The following is a 26,541-nucleotide window of genomic DNA, read 5'->3' on the forward strand; positions in this document are numbered from 1 at the left end:
CGGTCAGAGTCAGGCCCAGCCAGGGAACAGAGATTAAAGGCAGCTCACAGAGGGTACATGTATTTCCCTGTATCAAGCCCCTGAGGATGTGGAGAATTACTGAATGCCTGTAGCTGTAACCGTTTCTACATGTGAAGTGTAAGCAACAAGTCAAGTTTATCTCTCAAGTGCTCTTGAAGAATAAACAGTTTTGGTTTACTGTATGACCCGACTCCTGGCGTCACTTCCCACCATCTATTCCATCATCAACATCTGAGGTTCCACACTAAGCATTCCAGGCAGGACAGAGGTTGTATAATTACAATTTTGTTCGGAATGAGTCCCTACTAGAGATGAGCGAGCATAATCGCTAAGGACAATTGCTCGATCAAGCATTGTCCTTAGCGAGTATCTCCCAACTCGGCAGAGAAGGTTCGGATGCCGGCGCGGGTGACAGGAGAGTTGCGGCAGTCAGCAGGGGGGAGCGGGGGGGGGGGGGGGAGAGAGGGAGATCTCCCTTCTGTTCCCCCCCGCTCTCCCCCGCAGCTCCCCGTCCGCCACCGGCAGCCAAATCTTTGCTCCTGAGCGGGCAAGTACTCGCTAAGGTCAATGCTCGCTCGAGCAATTGCCCTTAGCGAGTATACTTGCTCATCTCTAGTCCCTACCCATACACGAACTGGCATCACGGCACAACAACATCTTCCTCTACCCGACTCCACGGGTAGCATCCCACTGGGGTATCACTGTCTTACCCTGCCCGACCCCGCGGGCAGCATGCAGTGACAACTGATGAATTTTGCCACTGTGCAGCATCACGTCCAGACCAGTGGCGTGACTATAGGGGATGCGGTTGCACTGGGGCCCAGGAGTCTTAGGGGGCCCATAAGGCCTCTCTTCTCCATATAGGGAACCTAGTACTATGAGTAAAGCATTATTGTTGGGGGCTCTGTTACAACTTTTGCATCGGGGCCGGGGAGCTTCAAGTTACGCCTCTGGTCCAGACCACCTATACCACCTTGTCAGGAGGAGCAGCAGAGACACCGTGACTACCATCTTAATTTCCCTCGATGGTAAACCCCTCCTAGGTCTGGCCTGTTGCATTTGCAAATGCAAAATCTGTGCACGCCAAACACAGAGAATAGAACCCAGTGATTCCAATATACAGGCACATGCTTCCTGTTCCTCCATGTCTGTCTAGATTGTTTAATAAAGGGAAAACGTTTTTTACCCAACACTAGACTTACCAAAAACAGAATAAGGGCTTTTACCCAGTGGTAAACGCTAGTGGGTAAAAGCCCTTATTCTGTTTTCGGCTGCCTGCAGACGGCTGGGTTGAATCCCCCTGCGAGAATTCTCGCTGCAGGATGCGGGCCTGTGCCCCTGCAGAGAACTGCAGCTTAATCGCTCCCAGAGTCTTTCATATCTGCTATGCGCTTGAAACATCATTTACGCGCAAATACGCTGCTGTGAGCATATATGGGCGAACCGTCATCTGAAGGAGCTCTAAGACTGAATTGGGACCTAAGTAGATAATTAGTAACCCAATAGAAAGAATGGGCTTTAAGCACTGCATATTACGTGTGTGAAAAATACATGCATAATACATGGGTGACATACTGCCGTGTGAGTGATGTGACAGTGCAGTAGCAAGAGTGGCCTGTAGAGGGCCTCTGAGCACAGTCACTGTGTTTGATTTAGTTAGCCTGCACCTGCAAGGGTGCGGCTACACAGTTTAAATTTCCCCTCCCTCACAAACTCAGGGTCCTTGAAGCTGTGGAGCTTCAGTCCTTTGGGGCCTGAGGTCTATGTAGACCTGATGCTGGTCTGTGAGGGACCCGGAAACACGGAGCGGACAAGGGGTAGTCGGCCCTCGGTCATCGCCTGTTGAGGCGAATTCACCTTCCTGAACCGCTGAAGGAAGCGGTTTGCGTTGCTGTGTGCACTGTGACTGACAACAGTGTGAAGTTTTATATGACATGCTGGACTGTATGTATGCTGAAAACCCTGCTATGCTTAAATAAATGCCGGAGGAAGCGGCATTTGGACTTTACCTTGTGTTTCTGGATATCATTGTGATGCTGCCACCCCTGGGCAGGCTAAAGTAAGCAGGAGATCCCGGGCAAGTAACCCCAACTTGCCACAGTGAGCTATTTCTATTGGTGAAGTTTTGTGATGCACGAGTGAGGATACGATGCAGCAGAAGGAGTCTCTAAAATATACAATATTTATTTAAAGCAAAGGAAATGTAGAAATGTCCAATGATACAATAGTAATGAATATGCAGTTGACCTTTTAATCCTCTCCACTGTGTGCAGACTTAGCTGCTTTTCTGAGACCTACCTCACTTACAAATCGTTGCAGACAAACTTTCCAGTCTCCTCTGTTTGTGTCCTGGTCAATTTTGGTAAGCTCCTCCCCACTGAGAGCCACAGAATCCTCCTTCGCCCGCTCGGGGAAAGGTTCTCCATGCCCTCCTTACTGCTTGGTGCTCAGCTTAGCTCAACTCTCCTTTATCTTCCTTGTGCTTGCTCTCTATCAGCATCCTCCTCTTCTTTTGTGTCCTGTCCTCTTCACTGCCACTCCCTGCAGTCTCCAGCAGCTCCCTGGCAGCACCTCCTGCTCAGCTGGTAGCACCCTGAGCTCTCCCTGTGGTGCAGCAGGAATTGTCTTTTTACATCTCAGCCTCAGCCAATCGACAAGTGTTTATAGAGCATGCCTAGTTCTAGCGTGTCAAGGTTTAGCATACATTTTGGTGTATGTTGTTATTTTGGTGCATCTTATAGTCCATCACCACAAACACATTTTAACTCTCTGAGGATGGAGGTAGAAGCAGTTCAATGCAGCCACATAAACTTTGACTAAATAGAAAAAATATTAATTACATTTCAGCCCTCCACAAAAGGGTTAAATACCTTGACTCTGCATAACAATAAAGTTCGACTTCTCTCCATAGGAGGGCACAGTAGTTTAACATTTACATTTCACTATTTACTTTCCAACTCAGAACAAAAAAAGTTAACTTAAAGGGGCTTTGTCATAAAAAAAAAATTCTATACTTTCCCGTCAAGCTTCTGCAGTGTCCCAGGTCACCTCACCGCACGCTGGCCATCTTGTTATGAAGCCGGTATTCCTCACATTCCTTCTGGCCGGGTCAGTGAAGGTCACGGTCTTGCGCGGTGGAGTTCACTGCCTAAGAAGGAATGCTGATCTATTGCAGAGACAGCTCACATGAGCAACATGAGTCACTTACAATAGCCAGCAGGAAGAAGACTGCCTGTGAATGTACGTAACCTCACAGGAAGCAGAAGAATCAGGCAGCTGAAGGTGAAGTGACCCCCTTCCCTGGACTGCAGGAGACAGGAGAAGATAGGGGAGGTGAAGATCAGAAAACTAGACTGACGGGGGAGGAATAGGTAAGTATAGAATTTTTTTTTTTAATGACAGGACCCCTTTAAGCAATTATCCTTTAAACACTTTATCTTACTTAACTGTAATTGTCCTTTAAGCAAATAACCTATATCAATACTCTAAGTACCAGTATTCTGAGTGTAAGGAGGTGACAAGCAGCCAAATTACTCTGCCAGGTGCTTTGCCCCCTGCCTGTGATGCGGGCAGGAGGAGAGGGTGTCAGGTACCGTAAGTGCCAGAAAACCGAGGCTCCATTTTCTCTGTGACGTGGGCATTGATGGGACTGGTGTCACCACCCAGATGATCTGGCCTCATGTAAGAGGCTAAGCCCAGTCCCCAGAGGAGGGCGTTCTAGGTGCTAAGCAGGTGCCATTTTGACATATATAAAGTGAGGTGTGACGCAGCAAGAAAAACAGTATAAGACAGTCATTGAAATGGTGGAGACTGTCTTAAAAGGTCGGTGACAGCAGCCATCTCCTCATGCTGAAGAGTGGCCAGAACTACCTAAAATGATGGAAGGGAGGCCCAGAGAGGCGGGGAAGGCCAGCAGAAACTGAGGGGCATGTAAACTCTGTGCTGTGGCCGCTGTGCAGGTGAAGAAAAATGGAAGAGAGTCATGGAAAGCAATAGAAGGTGGACGCTTCTGTGCATTTTAGATTAAGGCCTTGGTCAGAGAAAAAATGCACTCCTCACATACGCGGAAAACATGTGAATGGGCAAAGTTTTATATGCGCAGCGCATGAAACTTTGTCCGTTCACTGGAGCAGCTGCTCCACGAAGGTCCCCACATCACTGAACACTGACAGCACTGTCACAGTGTTCAGTGATGATAGGACTCCCTGCAGGAATGAAAGAATCCTCTGTCACAGCTGTGGCAGAGGAGCGCGATGCTATCACATTGCTTTCAATGGGGGTGGCGCTGCTGCCGAGCGGTATGAAGGCAACCCCTGAATGGCTGAGTGCTGCTTCTGATTGGTCACAGCGTTATTAATGCAAGTTGGCATTAATAGCATATTCTGTGAAGAGTGAGGTCATAAGTAATGGCCAAATCATGGGCAAAAAGTACATTGATGTGCATTTTTATTGCAAAGCCACGGTTTTTAACTTGATTTTTAATGTCTATGTGGTTTTGCGGGAATGGCGAAAAAACCATGTGTATATTAACAGTCAATTAGAAAATTATCGATTTGTAGTAAAACTGAATGTCAGCGTGCTTTTCGTCTGACCTCATCCCTAAGAAGGTTCCTTGTGGAAAGCAATCTGTGGCGAAAAGTATTCTGCTGCTTGGCCTTTTCCTTTGGCTGTTTCTGCCCAGGGGAGCCTCTCAGTACCCTGCCTATCAGGGAAGACACTGGGTTGCCTTCCAGTACACCTCAATGTTATCTCAGCCAGCCTATGCATCTATATAAATACATAAACTGGCCAGTTTATTATATGGACATGTAGGATGGCAGAGATGCCCATTGTCTAATATCTGTATGTAGTGCAGTGAGTATACTTGGCTATAGCACTCGCTATTTCTGTCAGCCCCATTGACATGAATGGAGCGGCAGTGCACATGAGTAGCCAGTGATCAATTTAATGTGCCATGCCAACAGTTGGAACAGCGATACAACCATGAGCAGAAGGGGGGAAATAGAAACCCCCATTTTTAGGAATTGGTGGGGATCCCTGGGAAGCGGGTGAAAACTGGACAAAACACCCCCTCTACAAAATACCCCTTTAAGTAGCCCCAAACAGGAAGCAAGATGACTTCTGTAAGAAGTACTATTGGCCCTCTTAGTTAAGAGCAAGTTTAAGTGAAAATAGCAGCCTCCAGTGGTATGGACTAAAAAATGCAACACAATATTTTTAAGCATAAAAAAGCGGTTTCTAGTGAATGATTCCTGAAATGACAACAGAATGCTGGCAAAGTTAACATAGGGGTGGTCACTTCTGATCTATTCCACCCTCTGCAGTTATGGCAGCCGAGCGGAGGCCTTCTGGAGGAGACAGCGGGGATTAAGATGGTTTTGTCAACGGCAGCTCTACCATCCCTCCCTGGAGTATTTGGGCATGGCACAGCATGGTAGCGCACAGTGGTAAAATAACAGAAATCGCGGTAACCGCTTAATTTAGAGTGTTCACGTGATGCCAGTTCCTCTTAGAGTTGTGAAATAACCGAATCAAATAAAGAGTCAATAATCCATTCATTGGTTGAAACGGAGGTACATGGTTTACTTAACATGGATAACATTGGTTTTCTCTTTACAAGCTGCAACAGTCTTAGGTAACAACGGATCTGGACCATTTTTCCCATTAGAGTTGCCAACCACCTTGTTAACACTCCATTCCATCAACACAATTGCCGTCAGTCTCAGTTATCTGACGGTGGATTCTTAAAAGAGAGCAAATGGACAGTCTCTTGTTCGTAGAACCCTCTCAACCTGAACCTAATGGGCACTCCAAACACTCACTGATTCCTGACTTGTGCTCCAACTGAAAAGATGTGAAGTCCGTCCTGTTGCACCTGTCTGCGGCGCGCCCAGCCACATCCACAGAGGAGAAGACGGAAGACCCGCACACCCACGCAGAAGATCTATAATGTTCTCTTGCCACGGGCAGGGTGGGATTCCGCTGGGGGCTTCCGCCCACAGAATCAGACCCGCCCGTGGACATAAGGCCTTATTCCTTGAGGACCGGTTGAGTCATGTGACATTGTCTCTAAGAGTGCGTTCACACACAGCTAATTTGGAGTAGATTTTGTTGCGGATTCTGATGCAGATCTGCAGCACAAATTGAATTGAACATGATAAGGGAAAACTGCATGAAAATCAGACCAGCGGTTCTCCATGTTGTAAATGAACAAACAGACAGATGTTGCATTTTATAACCCTTGGAAATAATCTTATCTCCCGGGGACATCGCTGAACTGTGAATTGCAGTTTTATGGGACCAGCAGAAATATTTTTTCACCAAGCGCCATCTAGAGGCAGCCAGAATTTTTACACCATGGAACACGGGATTCTGAAAAATGAATATGTGAATATGACGAATGGAGCTTCAACTGCTAAATTAATTAATGCTAAATGTAGGTATTTTCTATTAGCATAATAATAGCAACTCTTTAACTCCTCAAGTATGCAGCCTAGTTTGGTACCTAATCACACGGCAATTTTTGTGGTTGGTTTCATCTCCAACGGGGGCATTGCTAGGGTCGTAAAAGAGCGGATCACAAGTCCCCCGTAAAGGAAGATGAAACTTTAACTTTTTAAACTTTTTCCCCATGACATCATGACAGCATACGCTGGAGGTTGCTCACCTGCTGACCTGAAGGGACAGGAAGAGGCAGAGTATAAAAAGCACCTCCCCTCCACCAACACCAGTGTTTTTCCTGTCCCTTCAGGACAGCAGCGGCAGAACTCCAGCAACGCTGTCCCATGCCGGAGGAGGACTTACCGGCGAAGCGGCGGCGTGGATCTTTCGGGCAGCCCCGGCAAACCCAGTGGGAAGGACCCCATCTGGGAGCTTTCCGGGGACTGCGTGGGCCGGGGCCCAAGTACGGGTTGCCGGCACCACTGCGGCCGTCATTTCGGGCGGCGGCCGCCATCTCCGGTGGGCCGGGGTCCAAGTACGGGCTGCCGGCACCACTGCGGCCGTCATTACGGCGGCGGCCGCCATCTCCGGGTCCAGGGCCGACAGGAGCGCTCCAGGGGGCGTGGCTTCGGATACAGCGCGGTGACGTCAGACGCTCCGCAAAGGGGGCGTGGCCTGGCGCGGCCGGCGCCAAATTCAAAAATCTGCTGCCCCTGCATCAGCTGGTGGTGTTTCTCCACGCTAAGGAACGATCCTAAGCACAGGAAGCGTTCCTGCAAGGCGCAAGATGTCGACCAGAGAGGACCCAGAGACCCTCCTAACTGTAAGTGGTCCAGTGGACCAACCTACACCTGCACTACATACACTTCCCGACTAACAGAGTTTCCCTTGTCTTACAGGACAGGGATACTCAAAAACCGAGGGAGGCTAGACGCAGGAGTAAAAAATGTCCAGTATGTCTAACCAAACTTGACGACTCCTGCACCAAAACGTTATGCGCTACCTGCTCCGCGAAAATTATGCAGGAGGAAAAAACTTCCCTTATGGCCGAATTTCGGTCAGTTGTCCGAGAAGAAGTGCAGTCCTCCCTCTCAGACCTCCAACCTGGGCCTTCCGGGGTTACACGCAGGTCGGTTCCGGCGGTGTCTGAGTCTGACTCCGACATAGCGGAAAATGTGGATTTTGACGGGGAAGTGACGCAGGAGGACAAGAAATATCTTTTCTCTACCGCGGACATGGATCAACTGCTAAAAGCAGTACGCAGGACCATGCAGGTGGAGGAAGATGTGCAGCAACCCCGCACAGTCCAGGAGGATATGTTCGCGGGGTTACTCCCGCAACAAAAATCTTCATTCCCCGTAAACGCCACACTCAAGCAGCTGATTCTAAATGAGTGGGAGAGCGTGGATCAGGCTCCGCTAATCCCCAGGGAATTTAAAGAACGCCTGTTATTTCCGGGAGATGAAGTGTCCTTTTTGGACGAGATACCTAAAGTCGATACTGCAATTGCCATGGTATCCAGAAAGTCCGGATTGCCCTTTGAGGATACGTCCCACTTAAAGTACCCGTTGGACCATAAGGTGGACACATCCATGCGTAAAGCCTGGTCTACTTCATGGTCTCATCATGAAAGCTAACATCGCGGCCACTTCCGTGGCTCGTTCCATGGCAATCTGGTTGGACCAATTCGCAGCCCTAGTCGACCAAAAAGCCCCTAGGGAGGAGTTCGCAAGCGGCATCCCTCTGCTGCGAATGGCAACAGGGTTCCTGGCAGATGCTTCGATGGAAACAGTCCGCCTCGGAGCCCGCATGGCAGCCCTATCGAACACCGCCAGAAGGGCAGTGTGGGTGAAAGAGTGGTCAGGGGACGCAGCGTCCAAAAATAGGCTATGTACCCTACCGTTCCGGGGCGGGCGTATATTCGGACCAGACCTGGATCGTCTGCTGGAGAAAGCAGCTGACAAGAGTCACGGACTGCCTGCCACCAGACCACCCAAGAGACCCTTCACCCCTCATCCCTCGTCTACGTACGCCGGGAAGGGAAAGACCGGAAGATGGTCTTATCCAAAGGGCGGAAGGGGTAAGACTTTAACTTTTGTCCCTCAGCCCATACTTTCGGGCCCGGTAGGGGGTAGACTGACTCGCTGTGCCAATAGCTGGCGTAGTATTACAACTAATGAGTGGGTACTGCACCTAGTGGCGGAGGGGTACAGGATCGAGCTACTATCCCGCCCCCCGGACAGGTTTATGATAACCCCAACCCAGTCTCCAGGCCTAGAACAGGCTCTGTTGGAGGGCGTACGGAACCTGCAGGGTCTCGGCGCAATTATCCCAGTCCCTAAGAAGGAACAGGGAAAAGGTTTCTATTCCCCCCTCTTTCTGGTTCCCAAACCAGACGGCTCCCACCGCACCATTATCAATTTAAAACAACTGAATAAATTCATTGAATATAGGAGATTCAAAATGGAAACCATTAGAACTGCAACTCCTTTAATTGCCAGGGATAACGTAATGGCTACAATAGACCTTAAGGATGCCTATTTTCGTATCCCTATTTACGCCAACTCACAAAAATTTCTGAGGTTTGCGCTGAGGGTGGAGGGGGAAATCCGCCACTTCCAGTTCGTCTGCCTACCATTTGGAATCTCCTCGGCTCCGCGAATTTTTTCCAAGGTCGTGATGGAAATGGTGGCCTTCTTACGAAATCAGGGTGTCATGATCATCCCCTACTTAGACGACTTCCTGTTGGTGGCAGATTCCCCGTCTGCTCTGAGATCACACTTGGAGTCCACATTGCAATTATTTAAGGAGCTTGGCTGGATTGTTAACGAATCAAAATCCAACATGGAGCCAGAAACCAGGAAGAAATTCCTGGGTGTCATCCTGGATTCCAGTCTACAAAATTCGTCCCTTCCTCCCCTAAGAAAACATCTTATCATAGAGGAATGTTCCAACCTATATAAAAAACATAGGGTAACGATAAGAGACGCAATGCGGATCCTGGGACTAATGACTTCGTGCATCGGCGTGGTCCCCTGGGCCCAATTCCACAGTCGCGGACTCCAGTCACTAATTCTCCAGAATTGGGACAAGTTGCAGGCTTCGCTTGATCAGACAATCCCTATTTCTGCGGAAGCCAGAGCTTCACTCCGTTGGTGGGTGTCGTCGGACAACCTGTCTCAGGCATCCGATTGGAATTTGGACCCGGCCGTAATAATCACGACCGATGCCAGCGCCAAAGGGTGGGGGGCCCACTTTGAAGGCGGTTATGTACAGGGGGCCTGGGACGTTCACGAGAAAGCTAGCTCATCGAACTTTAGGGAGCTTAAAGCTGTATGGAAATCCCTGCGTAGCCTGCAAACACGATTAGTGGCGAAACATGTGAGGATCTTCTCAGACAATATGACAACAGTATCACTCATTGGCCACCAGGGTACCACCAGGAATCCTCCACTACAACGACTGGCGGGGCGGATCCTTCAATGGGCGGAAGGCACAACAAAGTCCCTATCGGCCTTTCATATAAGAGGAGCCGAGAACTCAGCCGCGGACTTTTTAAGCAGAAGGAAAGTGGACCCAGGAGAGTGGGAACTCCATCCAGAGGTGTTCAGCCTTCTTGTGGAGAAGTGGGGGGTACCAGAAGTAGACCTCTTTGCGTCAAGCGCAAACACCAAATGCCGGCTTTTCTTTTCCAGAGGCGCAGAGAAACAGGCCCTGGGCACGGACGCTCTCTCTCACCCCTGGGATTGGGACCTAGCGTATGCCTTTCCCCCTCTACCACTAATCCCGCTTCTGCTAAGGAAATTACTGCAGTCAACCCTAACAGTAATTTTTGTAGCACCATATTGGCCCAAAAGACCGTGGTTCCCCCTCCTGAGATCCCTGTCAGTGGGAGAGCCCTTCCACCTTCCAACAAGACCGGACCTACTGTCGCAGGGCCCTCTTCTTTACCCGGAAGTTCACAAGTTCAGGCTTACGGCCTGGAGCTTGAGCGGGTAAAGTTCCTAGGAAAGGGTCTTTCCCCTAAGGTTATTTCCACCATTAGCGAGAGCCTTAAACCCTCGACACACAAAATCTACTCCAAAGTCTGGAAAAAATTTTCGGAGTGGTTAGGCCAGGACATCCAGCAGCTGGATCAGCCAGACGTCCGGAAAATCTTAGATTTTCTCCAGGCGGGCCTGGATAAAGGTTTGAGTCCAAATACGCTCAAAGTCCAAATTGCGGCCTTGGGGGCATTCTTCGATCTCGCGCTAGCGGAGCACAGGTGGATTAGGAGATTTCTTAGAGGGGCGAGCAGATTACATCCATTCACACGGGCCACGGCACCACCCTGGGATCTAACCATAGTCCTTCAGGCCTTATGCGACCCCCCATTTGAACCGATTACGGATCTATCCATCGCCTGGCTGACATACAAGGTAGCCCTGCTTGTGGCAGTTACGTCAGCCAGACGCGTGGGGGAAATCCAGGCCCTCTCACGAAGGGCCCCATATATGACTATCCACCCGGACAAAATAGTTTTTTCTTTAGACCCATCCTTCCAGCCTAAAGTATTGTCAGATTTCCACAGGGGCCAACCAATAGTTATTCCAGCCTTTTGCCAAAATTTCAAAAATGCAAAAGAACAAAAGCTCCATAATATAGACGTCAAAAGAGCGGTACTAGCATACCTCGAGGCAACAGAAAGTTTCAGGAAGTCTGACAAACTTTTCGTTCAATTTCAGGGGCAGGCCAAAGGAAAGGCCGCTTCTAAAGATGCGATCGCCAGGTGGCTCAGGAGAGCCATCCAGGAGGCTTACAAGGCCAAGGGCATCCCCCCTCCAGAAGGATTGAAGGCCCACTCAACGAGAGCGGTGGCATCCTCTTGGGCGGAGAGAGCGCACGCATCGATTGAGCAAATCTGTAACGCAGCCACATGGACTTCAGGCCATACTTTCATCAAACATTATAGGCTGGACTTTAAATATAGTCAGGACGCATCCTTCGGTAGGAAGGTGCTCCAAGCCGTAATCCCTCCCTAAAAAGCCCATGCCACTTATTTGGTATTCCTCCAGCGTATGCTGTCATGATGTCATGGGGAAAACGGGAATTTTTTCTTACCGATAATTCCCTTTCTGGAAGACATCATGACAGCATACAGGCTTTTTTCCCCCCCTTACCAACATGGTTACCCTAGTTTGTCCAACACATGAGGTAATGTGTATGCTTTAACTTTGTTTTCTGAGGTGTGTGATGTCAATAAAAACACACCTTCTGGTTAAGTAACTGGTCACTGTGGTCATTTGGAACGCACTGGTGTTGGTGGAGGGGAGGTGCTTTTTATACTCTGCCTCTTCCTGTCCCTTCAGGTCAGCAGGTGAGCAACCTCCAGCGTATGCTGTCATGATGTCTTCCAGAAAGGGAATTATCGGTAAGAAAAAATTCCCGTTTTTTTTTTTACTTTTTAACTTTATATGATCACCGTTATCTGATGGATAACGGTGATCATGTGACTGGGAACCGCATACAGTGGTCCCCAGTCATATCTCCCTGCACTTGGCTATCTGTGACAGCTGTGTGCAGGGAGATTTTAAATTTGCTGGGCTCGCCGGCCTTCTGCACATGCTCGCCACATCTGCGCATGCGCAGAAACCAGCGGTTGGTCCCGAGACCGGCCGGAGGACATAGAGGAAGGGGGGTGGGGGGTGGGGGTGAGGATTTTCACCTTCCTTCATGGATCCGATCCATGAGGGGAGGTGAAACTTTTCTTTTTTACACTTTTCTTCACTTTTCCGCGATCGCCGTTATCCATTGGATAACGGCGATCGCGGTATCGGGGACCACTCACCGCTGTCTCCGCTGACACTCCTGCCTCCCGGCTACCTACAGGAGCCGGGAGCCAGAAGATTTTAAATTTCCCGGGCCTTCTGTGCATGCGACTGACGTAATGCCGCCTGGCGTGCATGCGCAGAAGGCCGGCTTCGAGGCCCGGAGGACCAGGACGGCGGGGAGCAGTGTGGCGGCCCGAGGTGAGTAATCTCAGCTGCCCCATGGATCTGATCCATGAGGGAAGCTGAATCTTTAACTTTTTAAAAACTTTTTTCAACTTTTATGCGATCGGCGCTCTCCATTGGATAGCGCCAATTGCATTGCCGGGGGGGGGGGGACTGCCCGCAGCCCAGGATGACAGCTCCATGCTGTCGGCTACCTGCAGGCACCGACCGCATGGAGCTGTGACGTCCAGAGCCCACGTGGCTTTATTCTTTGCAGGACACATGTTTTTACGTCCTCAGAGAATAAAGCCCACTTGGGCAGGATGTAAAAGGCAATGGGCTGGTCACTAAGGGGTTAAGAAACTAATTGTTTGGTATTATACTCTCTTTTTGTTTTAACCTGCAAGAAAGAAGATGCTGTGCTACTTAGGGTTTGGGTAGGTGTAGTATTTTTTTATGCACATGTGTGGCTTCAGTGATTGGTCTTCCATTGTTAGCAACTGTATCAGCATCCTGCAGTTGAGTGCGGCACTCAGATGGGTTTCATGGCACTTGGCTGGAGGTCTGAGGTATATGCCCTGGATCTCGAATGCTAGTGATGCCCCTGACTTCCACACTTTGAAAATAGTGGATGGAAAAGTACCTCCACATGGAAGGTGACTTGCTATAAATCAATGTCCGACAGGCCTTTTATCAGGCCTTGCAACATGACTAGGGATATAAGCCGAACCAAATTCTTTAAAAGAAGGAAAATACAATCATCTGCAGAAAGGCTGTTTCTGTGTGTTTGCCCCTAATCAATACTGGTTGCTGATTGGCTGGGTGAAAGGTCTTTAATGTGGGTCTGGGGAAACAAAGTTTCTCTTTTTGGATCTTGGCCATTTAATCCCTCAGATGTCATGGTCAATTGTGATTGCAGCATCTAAGAGACTGACAAAGGAGGACTCTGTTTGTCACTGTATCAGTCACCCATAATGAGCAAATCACTGGAGAGGTGATAGGTCGTCTTGGCAGCCAGAGGCCCAACAATGGTCTACAGTCCTGCTGTGGCTATGAATATACAGGGAATGGAATTATGGCCACGTATTATATGATCGATCAGAAGTTTGCATGTTCAAGTCCCCAACTGAGACGTAGAAAATAAATGCAAGCTGAATTTCTTATTTAAAAAACTATTGTAAAAGAATAAAATTGTAAAAAATACATATTTAGTATTATTGCATCCATAATCCAAGATGAACACATTATTTATCCCACATGGTGAACACAAAAGAAAAAAAATAAGCCCAAAACTTTACATTAAAGAAATGCAGAAGTAGACTGTGTATGTGTCAAGAATCTCAAGATGATACCACTCCACTACCTGAGGTGGAATCCTCCCCTTATCTCATGGATTTTGCTCCTGCTCCCTCCTCTTAATCTTCACTCTGCACTCGTGTACTGTGCTATTGGTATTTTTGAACTTTGTATTAAACGTGTCTAAGTAATCTGATTGGATAGGTGCCCATCAGTCATAGAATCACTATATATGCCAGTCACTGAGCAACGACCGCTCACACTGCATCTTGGATGTTCGCAAAACTGTAAGTTACCTCTTTAGCTGAATATGTAGTTTATTTCCCACAGTGTAGAGATTTGCATATGTTAAGACTGAAATTACTCAACATAAGGGTTAAATTACATGTGAAGAAAAGTTGTGGATTTTTCTGGGGACTTGCTTATATTGTTTGTGGATTTATATTAATTCCAACCCATGTGCACTTACCCTAAGGGCTCTTTCCCACGGGCGCATATACAGTGACAGCGTTTTCATGTTTTTACTCCATATAAGCGCCTAAATGGGCTTTTTTCCGCGATCACAATCAGCGTTTTTAGCGGAAAAAATACGCTGCACCCTGGAAAACTCTCTCTCTGCCAAAATCCTTGGGATGCCTTCCAGTGCCTATATAGAGGCACTAGTAAGCTTTTTACAGCGTTGGATGCTGCAAAAATGCCTTCCCCTCCCTCCTCTTTCCCAGCTCCCATGGGAGTCTATAGGACCCGTCGGCGTATATTAGCCAAAACACAGTTGCAGAACTATGTTTTGGCTGAGCGTATATGTGCCGGCTGCGTATATGTTCTTTTTTTTGTGCTGCCGGCATATTTACGTGCCACATATTCGCCCATGTGAACTGCTACATTGGAAATCAATGCTTCATATGGGTACCATATATGCGCCCGGGCGTGAAAACGCAGCATATATGCACTCAAGGGAATAAAGCCTAAGGGTGTGTTAACATGTTGATTTGCTGTGGATTTTGGTGCAGATCTGCAGCACATTTCAATCATTTGATTTAATTTAATTGAAAGGGTGAAATGTGCCGCAGATCCACACTAAAATCTGAGACAAAATCTGCTGCACGCTAGCTATAATGTAATCGCACCCTAATGAGAAACTTTATTAGTGTACTAACAGATCCTAACCAAGGGTTAATTTGCTAACAAACCTATTGCTAGTAAAGCAATAAAGAACATGATAAGATGCCAAACTACTTATGTGCGTTAGAAAAGTAAATAAATCTCCTGATACTATTTAGTTTTAGTACCTGTGAGTTATATCATCTTTATACATCTATTACAGGTTGCTTAATTGGCGTATCGAAGGGTCTGCCTAAGCATGAAAGCTTTGCTACTATCTGTAGCCCTGCTCCTCACAGGTATGGTGACTCTTTGGACAGTTGTATGACTAATTTTACTGGGGCACACTTATCCTTCACCTTTGTATCGTCTTATGTAACTATTGACTAGCATTATTGTATTTGTACAGCCATCTTACTCTACGCAGGTCATAAAACCAGCTTGTATTTGATGTTAAGAATCAATATTGTTAAAGGAATTGTCCAACTCAACAACCTCCATCCAAATGTCTGATCTTGTATGGTCAGCTTGACTAGATGTCATGTAATGCTACATTTTACTTGCAGTACCCTCCACAGTAGAAATGTGAGGATTCGCTGTATTGCCCATCATTCCGAACAGCTGATCCCCCGGCGTTTCAGTAGTTGTACCCATAGCTTGCTTTATAGGAGGGCTTGTTGAGTTGTGGCAAACACTATGGTATTAGACAGATGTGGGTTGTAGAATTCTTTGACCATTGCCAACTAGGAACCCTGATATCTCCATTCAGCTTTTCCAAAAAGATATGAATACACTTTTATTAACATTGCTATTAGAGATGAGCAAGCACGCTTGTGTAAGGCAGATACTCGAGCGAGCATCAGTCTTCTCCAGTAACTGATTGCTCATCCGAGCAAATGTGGGGGGGGGGGGGGGGGGAGAGAGAGAAAGAGAGACATCTCACTCTCCCGCCCACCGCCCCCCGCATTTGCTCGGACAAGTAATCAGTTACTTGAGTAGACCGATGCTCACTCAAGTATCGGCCTTAAACGAGCATGCTCGCTCATCTCTAATTGCTATAGATTACATACTTTGCCTCATTTAATAGTGTTGAGCAAACCAAACCAGTAGAACTCTGTTTCAGGTCAAACTTTGCTAATTGCTCAGTTTAACACAAACCTGAACCAAGCTTTTAGCAAAATTCTACTCAAAACAGTGTTCTACTGGTTAGGTTTACTCAACACTAGCCCTGAACACTGAACACTGTCTGCGGGCTGGTTGCACCAACCATGCTGTTGATCCAGGTTTAGTTAGATAGCGATTAGCTGTTGAACTTGGTTTAAGGAATAAGTGTTGCAACATCACCTTCTGATATAAGATTTATAAAATGAAGTTAATTTGATCTGTGATCAAAGGTTGATCCTAGAAGAAATGTATCGCACACAGTGATTGGTTACTGTAGTCAAGTGATCTTCCCAGCATACATAGTGCTAATAAAAATATGTCCGCTACCAGCAGCAAATGTTGGTGTAATTTCATCACCCAGGAAAATCTTCTCAGGCTTTCAGCCGAGTTTGCCATCTCGCATTTCGGCTGCTAAACTAACTTCAAATAGTTTGAACAGCCAAAACTTAGGGATCAGAATAAACCTAGATTTGAACATAGATCACGGGCTAAACCATGTTAATGCAACACTTTCCTACGTGATTTTCAATTAACTCTTGTTGAGATCAGATCAAAAATTTAGTGCAATGCGCCCTATGAACCATAAAAGCCCTGTATAACACTGCAAAGGGATTTGGGTGAAGTTCTAGTTCGGTTTGAACTAGTTCAGACCAAACCAAACTTTTTGAAAAAGTTCAGTGAACTGGACAAACTTTTCAAAAGTTTGCTCATCACTACTCATCAAGGCAACCCATATGTAATTGGAAGATGGCACAGCAATCAGCTGATCTCAATGGTTCTAGCTTCTCTACCTCCTGGTGATCAGCATGGGACATGTTGCATTATATGGTTATTTAAACAAATAGTCAAATCCTCTATTTCCCTAAGTAGGGGACCCTTCTATAAAAGCTATGTGCCCTAAAAGAGTATATGAACAAGGGGTGACTCCACGAGGCATCCCCACTAAAAGCTATGGACACATCTGAACATTTTTTTTGCATTGAATGTACCTTTACAAATTAAAGAGATATTTGCAATTGTTTTTCTTTATATTAAAAGTTTCTCTGCTTGGCTTCTACAGTTTGCATGTGATAGAATACAATGCAAGGTGCTTAATCCTATACTGTCTTCATAGCCCCAATCACTTTTGTAAATCTAAGCTCAAATCTAAAAATGCTAATAAAGTACAAATAAATCAAATAGTATTTGAGTTTAGATTAACTTTCAGGAGAGGCGCTACAGACAGGGATGACTGCGGACAGAGCGAGATTGAGCGCCATGTATTCCATTGTATTACATCCAAAGTGTAGAAGCCAAATAGAGGAATTTTTTTTTAACAAGAACCAATTGCAAATTGCTTTTATCTTTAAATGTAAACGCAATGCTGAAAAAAGTGTTCAATTGCCTTTACGTTTTGCTAGCAGTGGTTGAAATCACAATTTATTATTAATAATATTAATATTAACCTACCAATAGCATGTGCCTACAATTTAAAGCCTTTGCCCAAGAGCTGCTAGTAGGGAAACATGCAATGGATATGATGGCTTGAATTTAATAATTCTTCAATAGGTAACTCATTTCATCCCCTCCATTGATGGTACATACAGATATGGCTGCATACATGTTATTTGTATAGCAAAATATTGTCTACAGCTGGCTTCTTTTTCATATTGCACATTCCCTATAGGACATTTTGTACAGATGACATGGACACTAACAATCAGAAACCACCATCATCATCCAATATCTCATCTTCTTTTAAGATATCAAGCATTTCTGATAATCACATAGTGCCATAAATATACCTTTTCCGGCCACCTTTACACCTGGCCAACTTCATTGTGACACGCTTTTTGTCTTGCAGGGGCACAGGCAAACTACCTTTGGCAACAAGATGAACCTCAAGAAGAGCAAACAGTTGACAAAAAAATAGAAACTTTTATGCATGATACGATTGGAATCGTTTCCGATGTTGTGAAGAGCCTGGATTATGGAAAGATTGCAGAGCAGTAAGAAATTTCCCTTAATGGTCGGGAAAATCAATGTAAAGATGAACGTGATTTGTCGCTTAACAATTAGTATAAAATAAGGTCCCAGGTTTTTTTTTTCTGCACTGTAGTTCTGTATCCTTTATGATTGCCTGAAAGCGCTGCGGAATAAGTTGGCGCTATACAAATAACAAGATTTTAGAATTAGCTTTATGCTACAAGTTGCTGTAGGTTTCAACTATAATTTACACCGGTTTCCTTTGTAAACTATAGTTCATCTGACAGGCAGTACGTGGCCATGCGTCCTAGTGTTACACCCCTCACAGTTTTTAAAAAGTGCTGGGGCCCAGCATATACCCCCCAAAAGACATTATTTTTCACTTGTGCCAAAATTGCGACTTTTTGATGTTAGAATTCTGGTGCAAGAGGGGTAATATGTATACTCCATTGTATACAATGAAATCTTTCAATGTTGATGATGATTGATTGGTAGGTAAATATATAAAATTGATGCATGCTAAAAAGCATAAAAAACCCATAAAACCCCCAAATAAAGAACCATAAAATAGCAAAAGCTATAAAAAAGTGTGGGGAAACACGCTGTAGGGGGCCATGCCTGTTGCCTCATCAACCTGCCTTGCGTACTTGCTTCCCATCTCTACGTCTGCCATACAAAACTGATATGGTGGAACAAAAGTATTTTTTACTCTTAGGCCTCTTTTACATGGGCAGATATATTGTTCAAGTTCCCACGATCAGCGGAAATGATTGTCATTCAGTGTAAAAGCAGGCACTGATTGAACGTCAAACAATAACTTGCTGGTTATTCAGTTTCTTCATGCTTAAAAACTGAATGACAGATCTGCCCGTATAAACAGGCAGTCATTCATCTATGAACAACTGCCTGTTTACTGTGAATGGAGGCGGGTGGCCCGAACAATCCCCGGGCCGCTCCACCTCCATTCACTAGCGACGATTTGTAAAAGCACAGGAACAATCATGGCTAAGGCAAAGGATCGGGCATCTGTGCCTAACAGGGCGTCCCGACTATGGTCCTAACTATGGCGGAGTGCCATGCAATTTTTTTTCTCTCTTTTGTTTGGACTTTGTTGTAGAGTTTCAAAGGAAGGAATGCATCTAACTGCATCCAGCCAGTGAACGCACATGTATTTTGTATGTAGTGCAGTTTTTTCTTCTTATTCTGAGCAACAACAGTTTTCTAGAGCCCACTGTATTTTTTTCACCAGTCATCTTAATTGGTGATTTCCTAATTTCTAATATTGATGAATTAATTGGTTAATATTTTTCATTTCCAGATATCAGATTAAAGAGAAGTTGGAAGCTGCAAGAAAAAATGCTAAAAAACTTGAGAAAGCTGTAGAAGGTTACTATGATGAGGTTTATAAGAAAGTCGATGAAAAGCTGGACGAGAATTTCCCAGTATTCAAGAAGCATGTAGTCCCTGCTTTGAAGGAGTTTGATGATGCTTTAGAAACACATATTAAGAACATGGTAAAGGAAACAGTGCCAGTTGTATCCGACTTTCTTTCTGGATTAAGTAAGCAAGCCATAAGTTTCTTTGAAAATGCGGAAAATGTTGCAGCAAAGGGTCGGGACGCACTACGTGCTGAGATAGATAACCTGCGTGTCAAACTGCAACCCTATGCGGATGAAGTCCATAAAGAATATGAGAGATATCACAAGGATTTACAAGGTGAATTACAGAAAGATATGAAGGAGCTGAAGCATGATGTAGAGAAGAATATGGAGAAGATCAAGGAACATGCTCAGCCTCATCTTGATACCTTAAGAAGTAAATTCTCTGATGGCAAAGAACTTCAAGAAGAAGTAGAAAAGCTCTTTCAGCAAATAAAAGACGCTTTCCAAGACATAGAATAAAGATCACTCAAGAGTAAAGGAAGGCAGAAATGTGATTTTGATTTCTAACTCTATTGACTTGCAAATGCAAAATTGAGTTTTCTTCCCTTCATTATGTCTTTATCACATCTTCAGTGTAAAATTTCCACTCAATTCATGATATTAAAGTTTCATCAATGCTTCAATACGGATTCAGAATATGTTTTATTTAGCTTATTAAGTCTGTGGAGACATAAGAAGCAAATGTGGATCTGAAGTACTGATCACTTAAAGGAGTTGTACCACAATTACAAGTTAAACCTTAACCACAGGATAGGGAATAACTTGCTGAGGGGTCTCGCCACTTAGATCCCTGCCAATCTCGAGAACGGGTATCATATGTCCCCCGTTCTCCTCACTGTGGGGTTACTGCACGTCCCATTGTGAGGAGACTGACTGGAGCACTGGTCACGAAAGCACACTAGCACGCCATTCACCTTCAACGGGACCGCGGAGATACCTAAGCGGATGCCCCTCTGGCTATTTCCGTCAGCCCCACTGAAATGAATGGAGCATTGACTGTGCATGCTCGGCCAACGCTCCATTCATTCTGATAAGGGTCAAGACTACAACCCTCTTGACCCATGTCACAGGCCTCTCACTAGCCGAGCCAGAAACCTACTGTACACTAATGGAGGGGAAAAACACCCCGAAACAGCTGTCTGTATATGGCTTTCTGGCTTGGTTTCCTATTCCCAATCATTGTTTTACAGACTCATTAAAAAGTCATACATTGATTTGAAGGAATGCTGCCATTCAATAGGTGACGCTGCAGAGGTATTGTTCCATCTTCCTTATTTGCATTCCTTCTGAGGCCACTGCATTAGGAAAAAGCAGCCCCGTAGTCACAGGCCATAGTCACAGGCCGGGGAGGGACACTGGATTCCAATTCTCGAGATCAGCAGGGGGCTCAATAGTGAGATCCCCAACAATCAGCAAGTTATTCTGTATCCTGTGGATAGAGTTTAACTTATAATTCTGTTACAACCCTTTTAAGGCTAACATATGGAGCCAGAATATGGCATCCAGAGCAGTCTATGGAGTCACATTGTACTAAAGTATGCCTCTAGTTTCAATGTAGGCAGCAAGACGTACAGAAGAGAAGCCATAGCATGCTCCATCAGATACTGTGTCATGGAGAATACACCATTATATTGCAAAAGCAAGTCACCATTTGGGGGTACACAGAGTGCCTAAAATACTACACTATAGTTCTATGGGCACTCTGTGGGCTCTGTACATATGACTCTGCTGTGTACATGGAGCCAATAGTTTGTTAATAAGTATATGCTGAAGCAGAAAATGTTATCCTTTGTACTGCTACATAGCAATACATGAAATAGTCAGAAAAAAAAAGAATAAACATTTCCACCTGTTTTCCCTGTATTAAGTACAAGGTCCCTGGTGAATGAGATATGGAATAGATAAATAAAAATAGTGATCAGAGTTACATTATAAATTAGCATGAATGTGTAGCCCTTCCCCCTCTAAGGGTCAAAAAAGTATTTTCAGAACAAAAACTTTTCCTGATTTTTGGGGGGACCCATTTATATGAGGCATGAACACGTGATCTTGTTGGAAAATACTTCATTCACAGATAGTATAAACAAAGGTGTAATAAAACTTGAGTTGTTAAAAGGGTTTTATTGGACTTCCGTTTTGATGACCTATGCTAAGGATAGGTCATCAATATAAGATCAGCAGGAGTCCGCCGCTTGGGACTTCTGCCTATTGGCTATCTGAAGTGACATACCAGGCACAGCGCCGCCATACATTTCATAGCGACTGTGTCTGGTACTGCAGCTCAGTCCCATTCACTAGTCTGGCACTGAGTTGCTCTTAGGCCCTGTGATCGATGAACGTAATGTCACAGGTGTAATCAGACTGCGGATGGAGGCGGGTGGCCGGAAGAGATCTCTGATGTGCTTCACCTCCATTCACCGAGTGATTATCACTCCTGCATAATGGCACAGGATTAATAGTCATTGGGCTGTCAGCCGCTTATGTACTTAACAGTCTTCCCATCTAAAAGCACCCTTGATTTTCAAATGAATTCAATATGCAATCCATCTAGCTTTCCTGATAATATGCACCATGCTCTGATGAAGTGATCCCGAAGATCAAGCACAATACACAAATACAGGCATCCCCCATTGTATCGGAGTCATGTGACCGCAATGAACGCGTGTCACAGAGGGAGGGGATAGGAGATTATATGGAATCCCAGGACCGATGTCGTCACGGGGAGGAGGTGCCAGCTTGTTAACAATGGTACTACGTATCATAGAAGAGGAGTCTACTCGTCAAGGGTAGATAATATCGCTCGATTTGGACCGCGGTTATAAAGTATTTTACAAAGGGCAGCAATTAAGTTGCAGTTCACGGGGCATCCTGTATATCTATTTCAATATCAATATATAATGATTAGAGATGAGCGAGCACCAAAATGCTCGAGTGCTCGTTACTCGAGTCGAACTTCCCGTGATGCTCGAGGGTTCGTTTCGAGTAACGAACCCCATTAAAGTCAATGGCCGACTCGAGCATTTTTGTATTTCGCCGATGCTCGCTAAGGTTTTCATTTGTGAAAATCTGGGAAATTCACAAAAGTGATGGGAACGACACAGAAACAGATAGGGCAGGTGAAGGGCTACATGTTGGGCTGCATCTCAAGTTCCCAGGTTCCACTATTAAGCCACAAAAGCGGCAAGAGTGCCCCCCCCCCGCACTGTCAGCATAAAGATCGTTCTCCTCTGCCACAGCTGTAACAGTAGAAGAACGATGTTAGCCCATTGAATTCAATGGAGCCGGCAATACAGCCGACTCCATTGAAAGCAATGGGCTGCCGGCGAGCGCGGGATGAATTTTCGGGAAGGGCTTAAAAATATAAGCCCTTACCTGAAAATCATCCTAAAATGTGTAAAAAGAAAAATAAAACTTTGTCAGCATAAAGATCGTTCTCCTCTGCCATAGCTGTAACAGCTGTGGCAGAGAAGAACGATGTTAGCCCATTGAATTCAATGGAGCCGGCAATACAGCCGGCTCCTTTGAAAGCAATGGGCTGCCGGCGAACGTGGGATGAATTTTCGGGAAGGGCTTAAAAATATAAGCCCTTACCTGAAAATCATCCAGAAATGTGTAAAAAAAAATGTATACTCACCTTTCCGCTGCAGCCGGAGTTCAGCCGCGTCTGGCCGGCAATTCTCCTGAACTGCTCTCTGTGGTATTCAGTAGTCGGGGATTTAAAATCCCCGCCTGTTTAATGAGCTGCCTCTGATTGGTCACAGCCTCACCAATCAGAGGCAGCTCTCACTCACACCCATTCATGAATGGGTGCGTGCTGCCTCTGATTGGCTCAACGCAGGGACCAATCAGGGGCAGCTTTCACTCACACCTCCTCCGTGACGGAGTCCCATAGGGGCACTCCCGACTCAAGATCGAAAGGAAGTGTGAATGTATTTTTCAAATTGTAGATTGACCAAAAAGGTAAGTGTTGCTATATGGAAATCCCTTCATAACTGCGTAATTAAATTAGCAATGTTCTACCCAGTATCTTTAGTAAGGTGAAGAATTAGGGGGGGAGAAAAGGAGGGCCAAGGGGGGGGGGGCGGAAGATTGAAAAGTTGGGTAGGGATTACGACAAATCGGCCCAAATGGTGGTTATTGTATAACATAGATAACAGTGTCCCGTTGTCATACGTGATGAATACACTAGGGATTAAGAGAGACCTCAGTTGTTTGGAGTAGCTGAGGAAACATATCATTTAATGCAGCTATTGAACGAGAGGATTTCATTGAGGCCTTGCGGATGGACGAATTTGAGCCTAAAAATCCACTCTGTTGCCTTTTGCAAGAGCCTCTTTTCTACATCCCCTCATCTCTCGTGAGTTCTGACTCGTTCCAGGCCTTGAAACTTAAAGGGGTTGTCCCGCGCTATTTTTTCAATAGCCCCCCCGTTCGGCGCGAGACAAACCCGATGCAGGGGTAAAAAAAAAAAAACGTCCAGTACTTACCCGAATCCCCACGCTCCCGCGACTTCTTACTTACCTTAGTAAGATGGCTGCCGGGATCTTCACCCACGATGCACCGCGGGTCTTCTCCCATGGTGCACCGTGGGCTCTGTGCGCTCCATTGCCGATTCCATCCTCCTGATTGGCTGGAATCGGCACACGTGACGGGGCGGAGCTACAAGGAGCAGCTCTCCGGCACGAGCGGCCCCATTCGGAAGGGAGAAGACCGGACTGCGCAAGTGCGTCTAATCGGGCGATTAGACGCTGAAATTAGACGGCACCATGGAGACAGGGACGCTAGCAACGGAACAGGTAAGTGAATAACTTTTGTATGGCTCATAATTAATGCACAATGTACATTACAAAGTGCATTAATATGGCCATACAGAAGTGTATAACCCCACTTGCTTTCGCGGGACAACCCCTTTAAGTTGTGAAACGTCACCGCCATGGACTAGTCGTATATGGTTTGACAGCGGGGTTGCTTCCTTTCTATTAATGTTCCCCAGATGTCCCTGGATCCTTCTCCGTAACTGCTGCGTTGTCTTTCCAATGTAATTTTTTGGGCAGGTACAGGTAGCCATATATATCACATTATTGCTTTTGCAGTTAATGTAATCCCGGATCTCGAATGTCATATTGGTGACTGCACTTGTGAATGAGGAACTTCTTAGAATGGATTTGCATACTGAACAATCTCCGCAGGGGTAACTCCCTTTAATTTCCCTTCTGCCAAGCCACATCGTTTCTGGTTGGCGGGGAGATAGATGGCTATGAACTAACCTATCTCTCAGGTTTCTCCCTCGATGGAATGTTATGGACGGCGTATTTGTGATAAAGTCTCGGATGTCCTCATCGTCCTTCAGGATACCCCAATATCGTTGCAGTACGTTCCTAATTGACCTTGCACCGGTATCGTAGGTACCTATGATTCAGATGGTCTGCGAGGTATCTTTTTTCTGAGGGACAAGTAATTCTGTCCTGTTCATGCCTTGGGCGTGATGGAATGCTCATCTATCAGATCCTTGGGGTAGTCTCTCTGGAGGAATCTGTTTCCCAATGTCTGACTTTCAGATATAAAATCTCCTGTATTGGAACAGTTCCTCCTAATCCTAAGAAATTGGCCTTTTGGTATGCCGCGTCGAAGAGGTACTGGATGAAAGCTTTTCCAGGATAACAAGTTGTTGGTAGCGGTCTTTTTCCTAAATAGGGGGGTATTTAGACTCCCATCGATTGTTTTTCTGATTTTAATATCCAAAAATGATATTTCCTCTGTTTGTATATCAGACGTCAGCCTAAGGCCCAGGTTGTTGATGTACAGGTGGTCTACAAATCTATTAAAGGAGTTGTCGTCATCTGTCCATAAGATCAGGATGTCGTCTATATACCTGAGCCACAACAAAATCTTCTCTGTCCATAGATGGTTGACCTCAGAAAATACCAGTTTTTCCTCCCACCAGCCCAGGTACAGGTTTGCATAGGTGGGGGCACAAGGGGTCCCCATCGCTGTAACCCTGAGCTGGTGGAAGTACTGGCCATTGAACAGGAAGAAATTGTGTGTCAGTATAAATCTCATTAATTTCGCCGTAAAGATATTGTGTTCCTCGAATTGTATCCCACGTTGATGAAGGTAGAATTCCACTGCCTGGATGCCCTCTTCATGGGGGATTGAGCTATATAAAGCCTCTACGTCGAGGCTTGCTAGCCGTACGTGGGGCTCCACTTGCAATCCATATAAATGTCTGAGGACATCCATGGTGTCTCGTACATATGACGGAAGAGATGTTACAAAGTCTCTTAGGACTTTGTCAAGATATACGCTTGCCTTCTGTGTCACGGACTCGATACCTGATACAATTGGACGGCCTTTAACCAGATTTAATCCCTTGTGGATCTTAGGTAGGGAGTAGAATGTGGCAATTCGAGGGTGGCGAGACGACATGAATTTATACTCCTTGTCACTTATGACTTTTGTTTGTAGACCTTGACTTAGGATTTTTTCCAGAGATTTTTGGTATGATATTGATGGGTCATGCCTCAGGATCTGGTAGGTATTTTTGTCTCCCAACAAATTTTTGCACATTCTTATATAGTCTGTCCGATTCATAATTTAAAGCGCGTAGTTGGGAGGCAGGCATGATGGAATGTTTTGAGACTTTAGGAGGATGTTTTGCCAAGTCAGCCAAAACCATTTTCTCAAAAACTTCAATCAGTGGTGCTTGTACTGGAGGGGGATTTGAGTTGCTCGTTGGTCTTAGGTCTGTGAGTGGGCCTATATCGGGTTTTGCTTGACTCTCTGATTCAAGACTCTCTAGGAGTTCAAAGCTAGGGAGATCACTGACTTCTAGGCCTAGTTCCCTGGCCTTTTTCTTATTCTGTGTTGCGAAGAATTTTTTCCAGCGCAGTTTGTGTAGGAAGAGGGAGATGTCCTTTGTCCACACGAACCCATTATAGCGGGTCGTGGGGACAAAGGACAGCCCCCTCTCTAAGACGCGCGTTTCCTCAAGAGTGAGGTGGCGTTGTGACAAGTTTACAATTTGCATTTTGTCACTCTCAGGATGACTATGTGCTGGTTCTGGATCAGCAGTCTGGATGTCTATCTGTTCAATTTCCCCTGCTGATTGAGGGACTGAGGGGACCTGACAGAGTAGAGAG

At 45.8% G+C, this 26,541-nt stretch overlaps 1 protein-coding gene across 2 annotated transcripts in view; it reads left to right on the plus strand.

Moving 5' to 3' along the window:
• The window catches only part of LOC136605490 (apolipoprotein A-I-like), a 61,257-nt gene extending 41,232 nt beyond the window's left edge, over positions 1 to 20,025 (plus strand). Inside the window, exons 1-4 of one of the 2 annotated variants that reach the window (XM_066588970.1) lie at positions 13,959 to 14,017; positions 15,055 to 15,130; positions 17,839 to 17,983; positions 19,279 to 20,025. In XM_066588970.1, coding sequence (XP_066445067.1) covers positions 15,091 to 15,130; positions 17,839 to 17,983; positions 19,279 to 19,861 — 768 coding nt within the window. In that variant the 5' untranslated portion in view covers positions 13,959 to 14,017; positions 15,055 to 15,090 and the 3' untranslated portion in view covers positions 19,862 to 20,025. Of the gene's footprint in view, positions 1 to 13,958; positions 14,018 to 15,054; positions 15,131 to 17,838; positions 17,984 to 19,278 lie in introns of those variants that run through there. The other variant, XM_066588971.1, reaches the window with a different exon arrangement.
• Positions 20,026 to 26,541: the final 6,516 nt, after the last annotated feature.

Source organism: Eleutherodactylus coqui, unplaced genomic scaffold (assembly GCF_035609145.1).
Source record: "Eleutherodactylus coqui strain aEleCoq1 unplaced genomic scaffold, aEleCoq1.hap1 HAP1_SCAFFOLD_314, whole genome shotgun sequence".
Classification (NCBI taxonomy): Eukaryota; Metazoa; Chordata; class Amphibia; order Anura; family Eleutherodactylidae; genus Eleutherodactylus; species Eleutherodactylus coqui.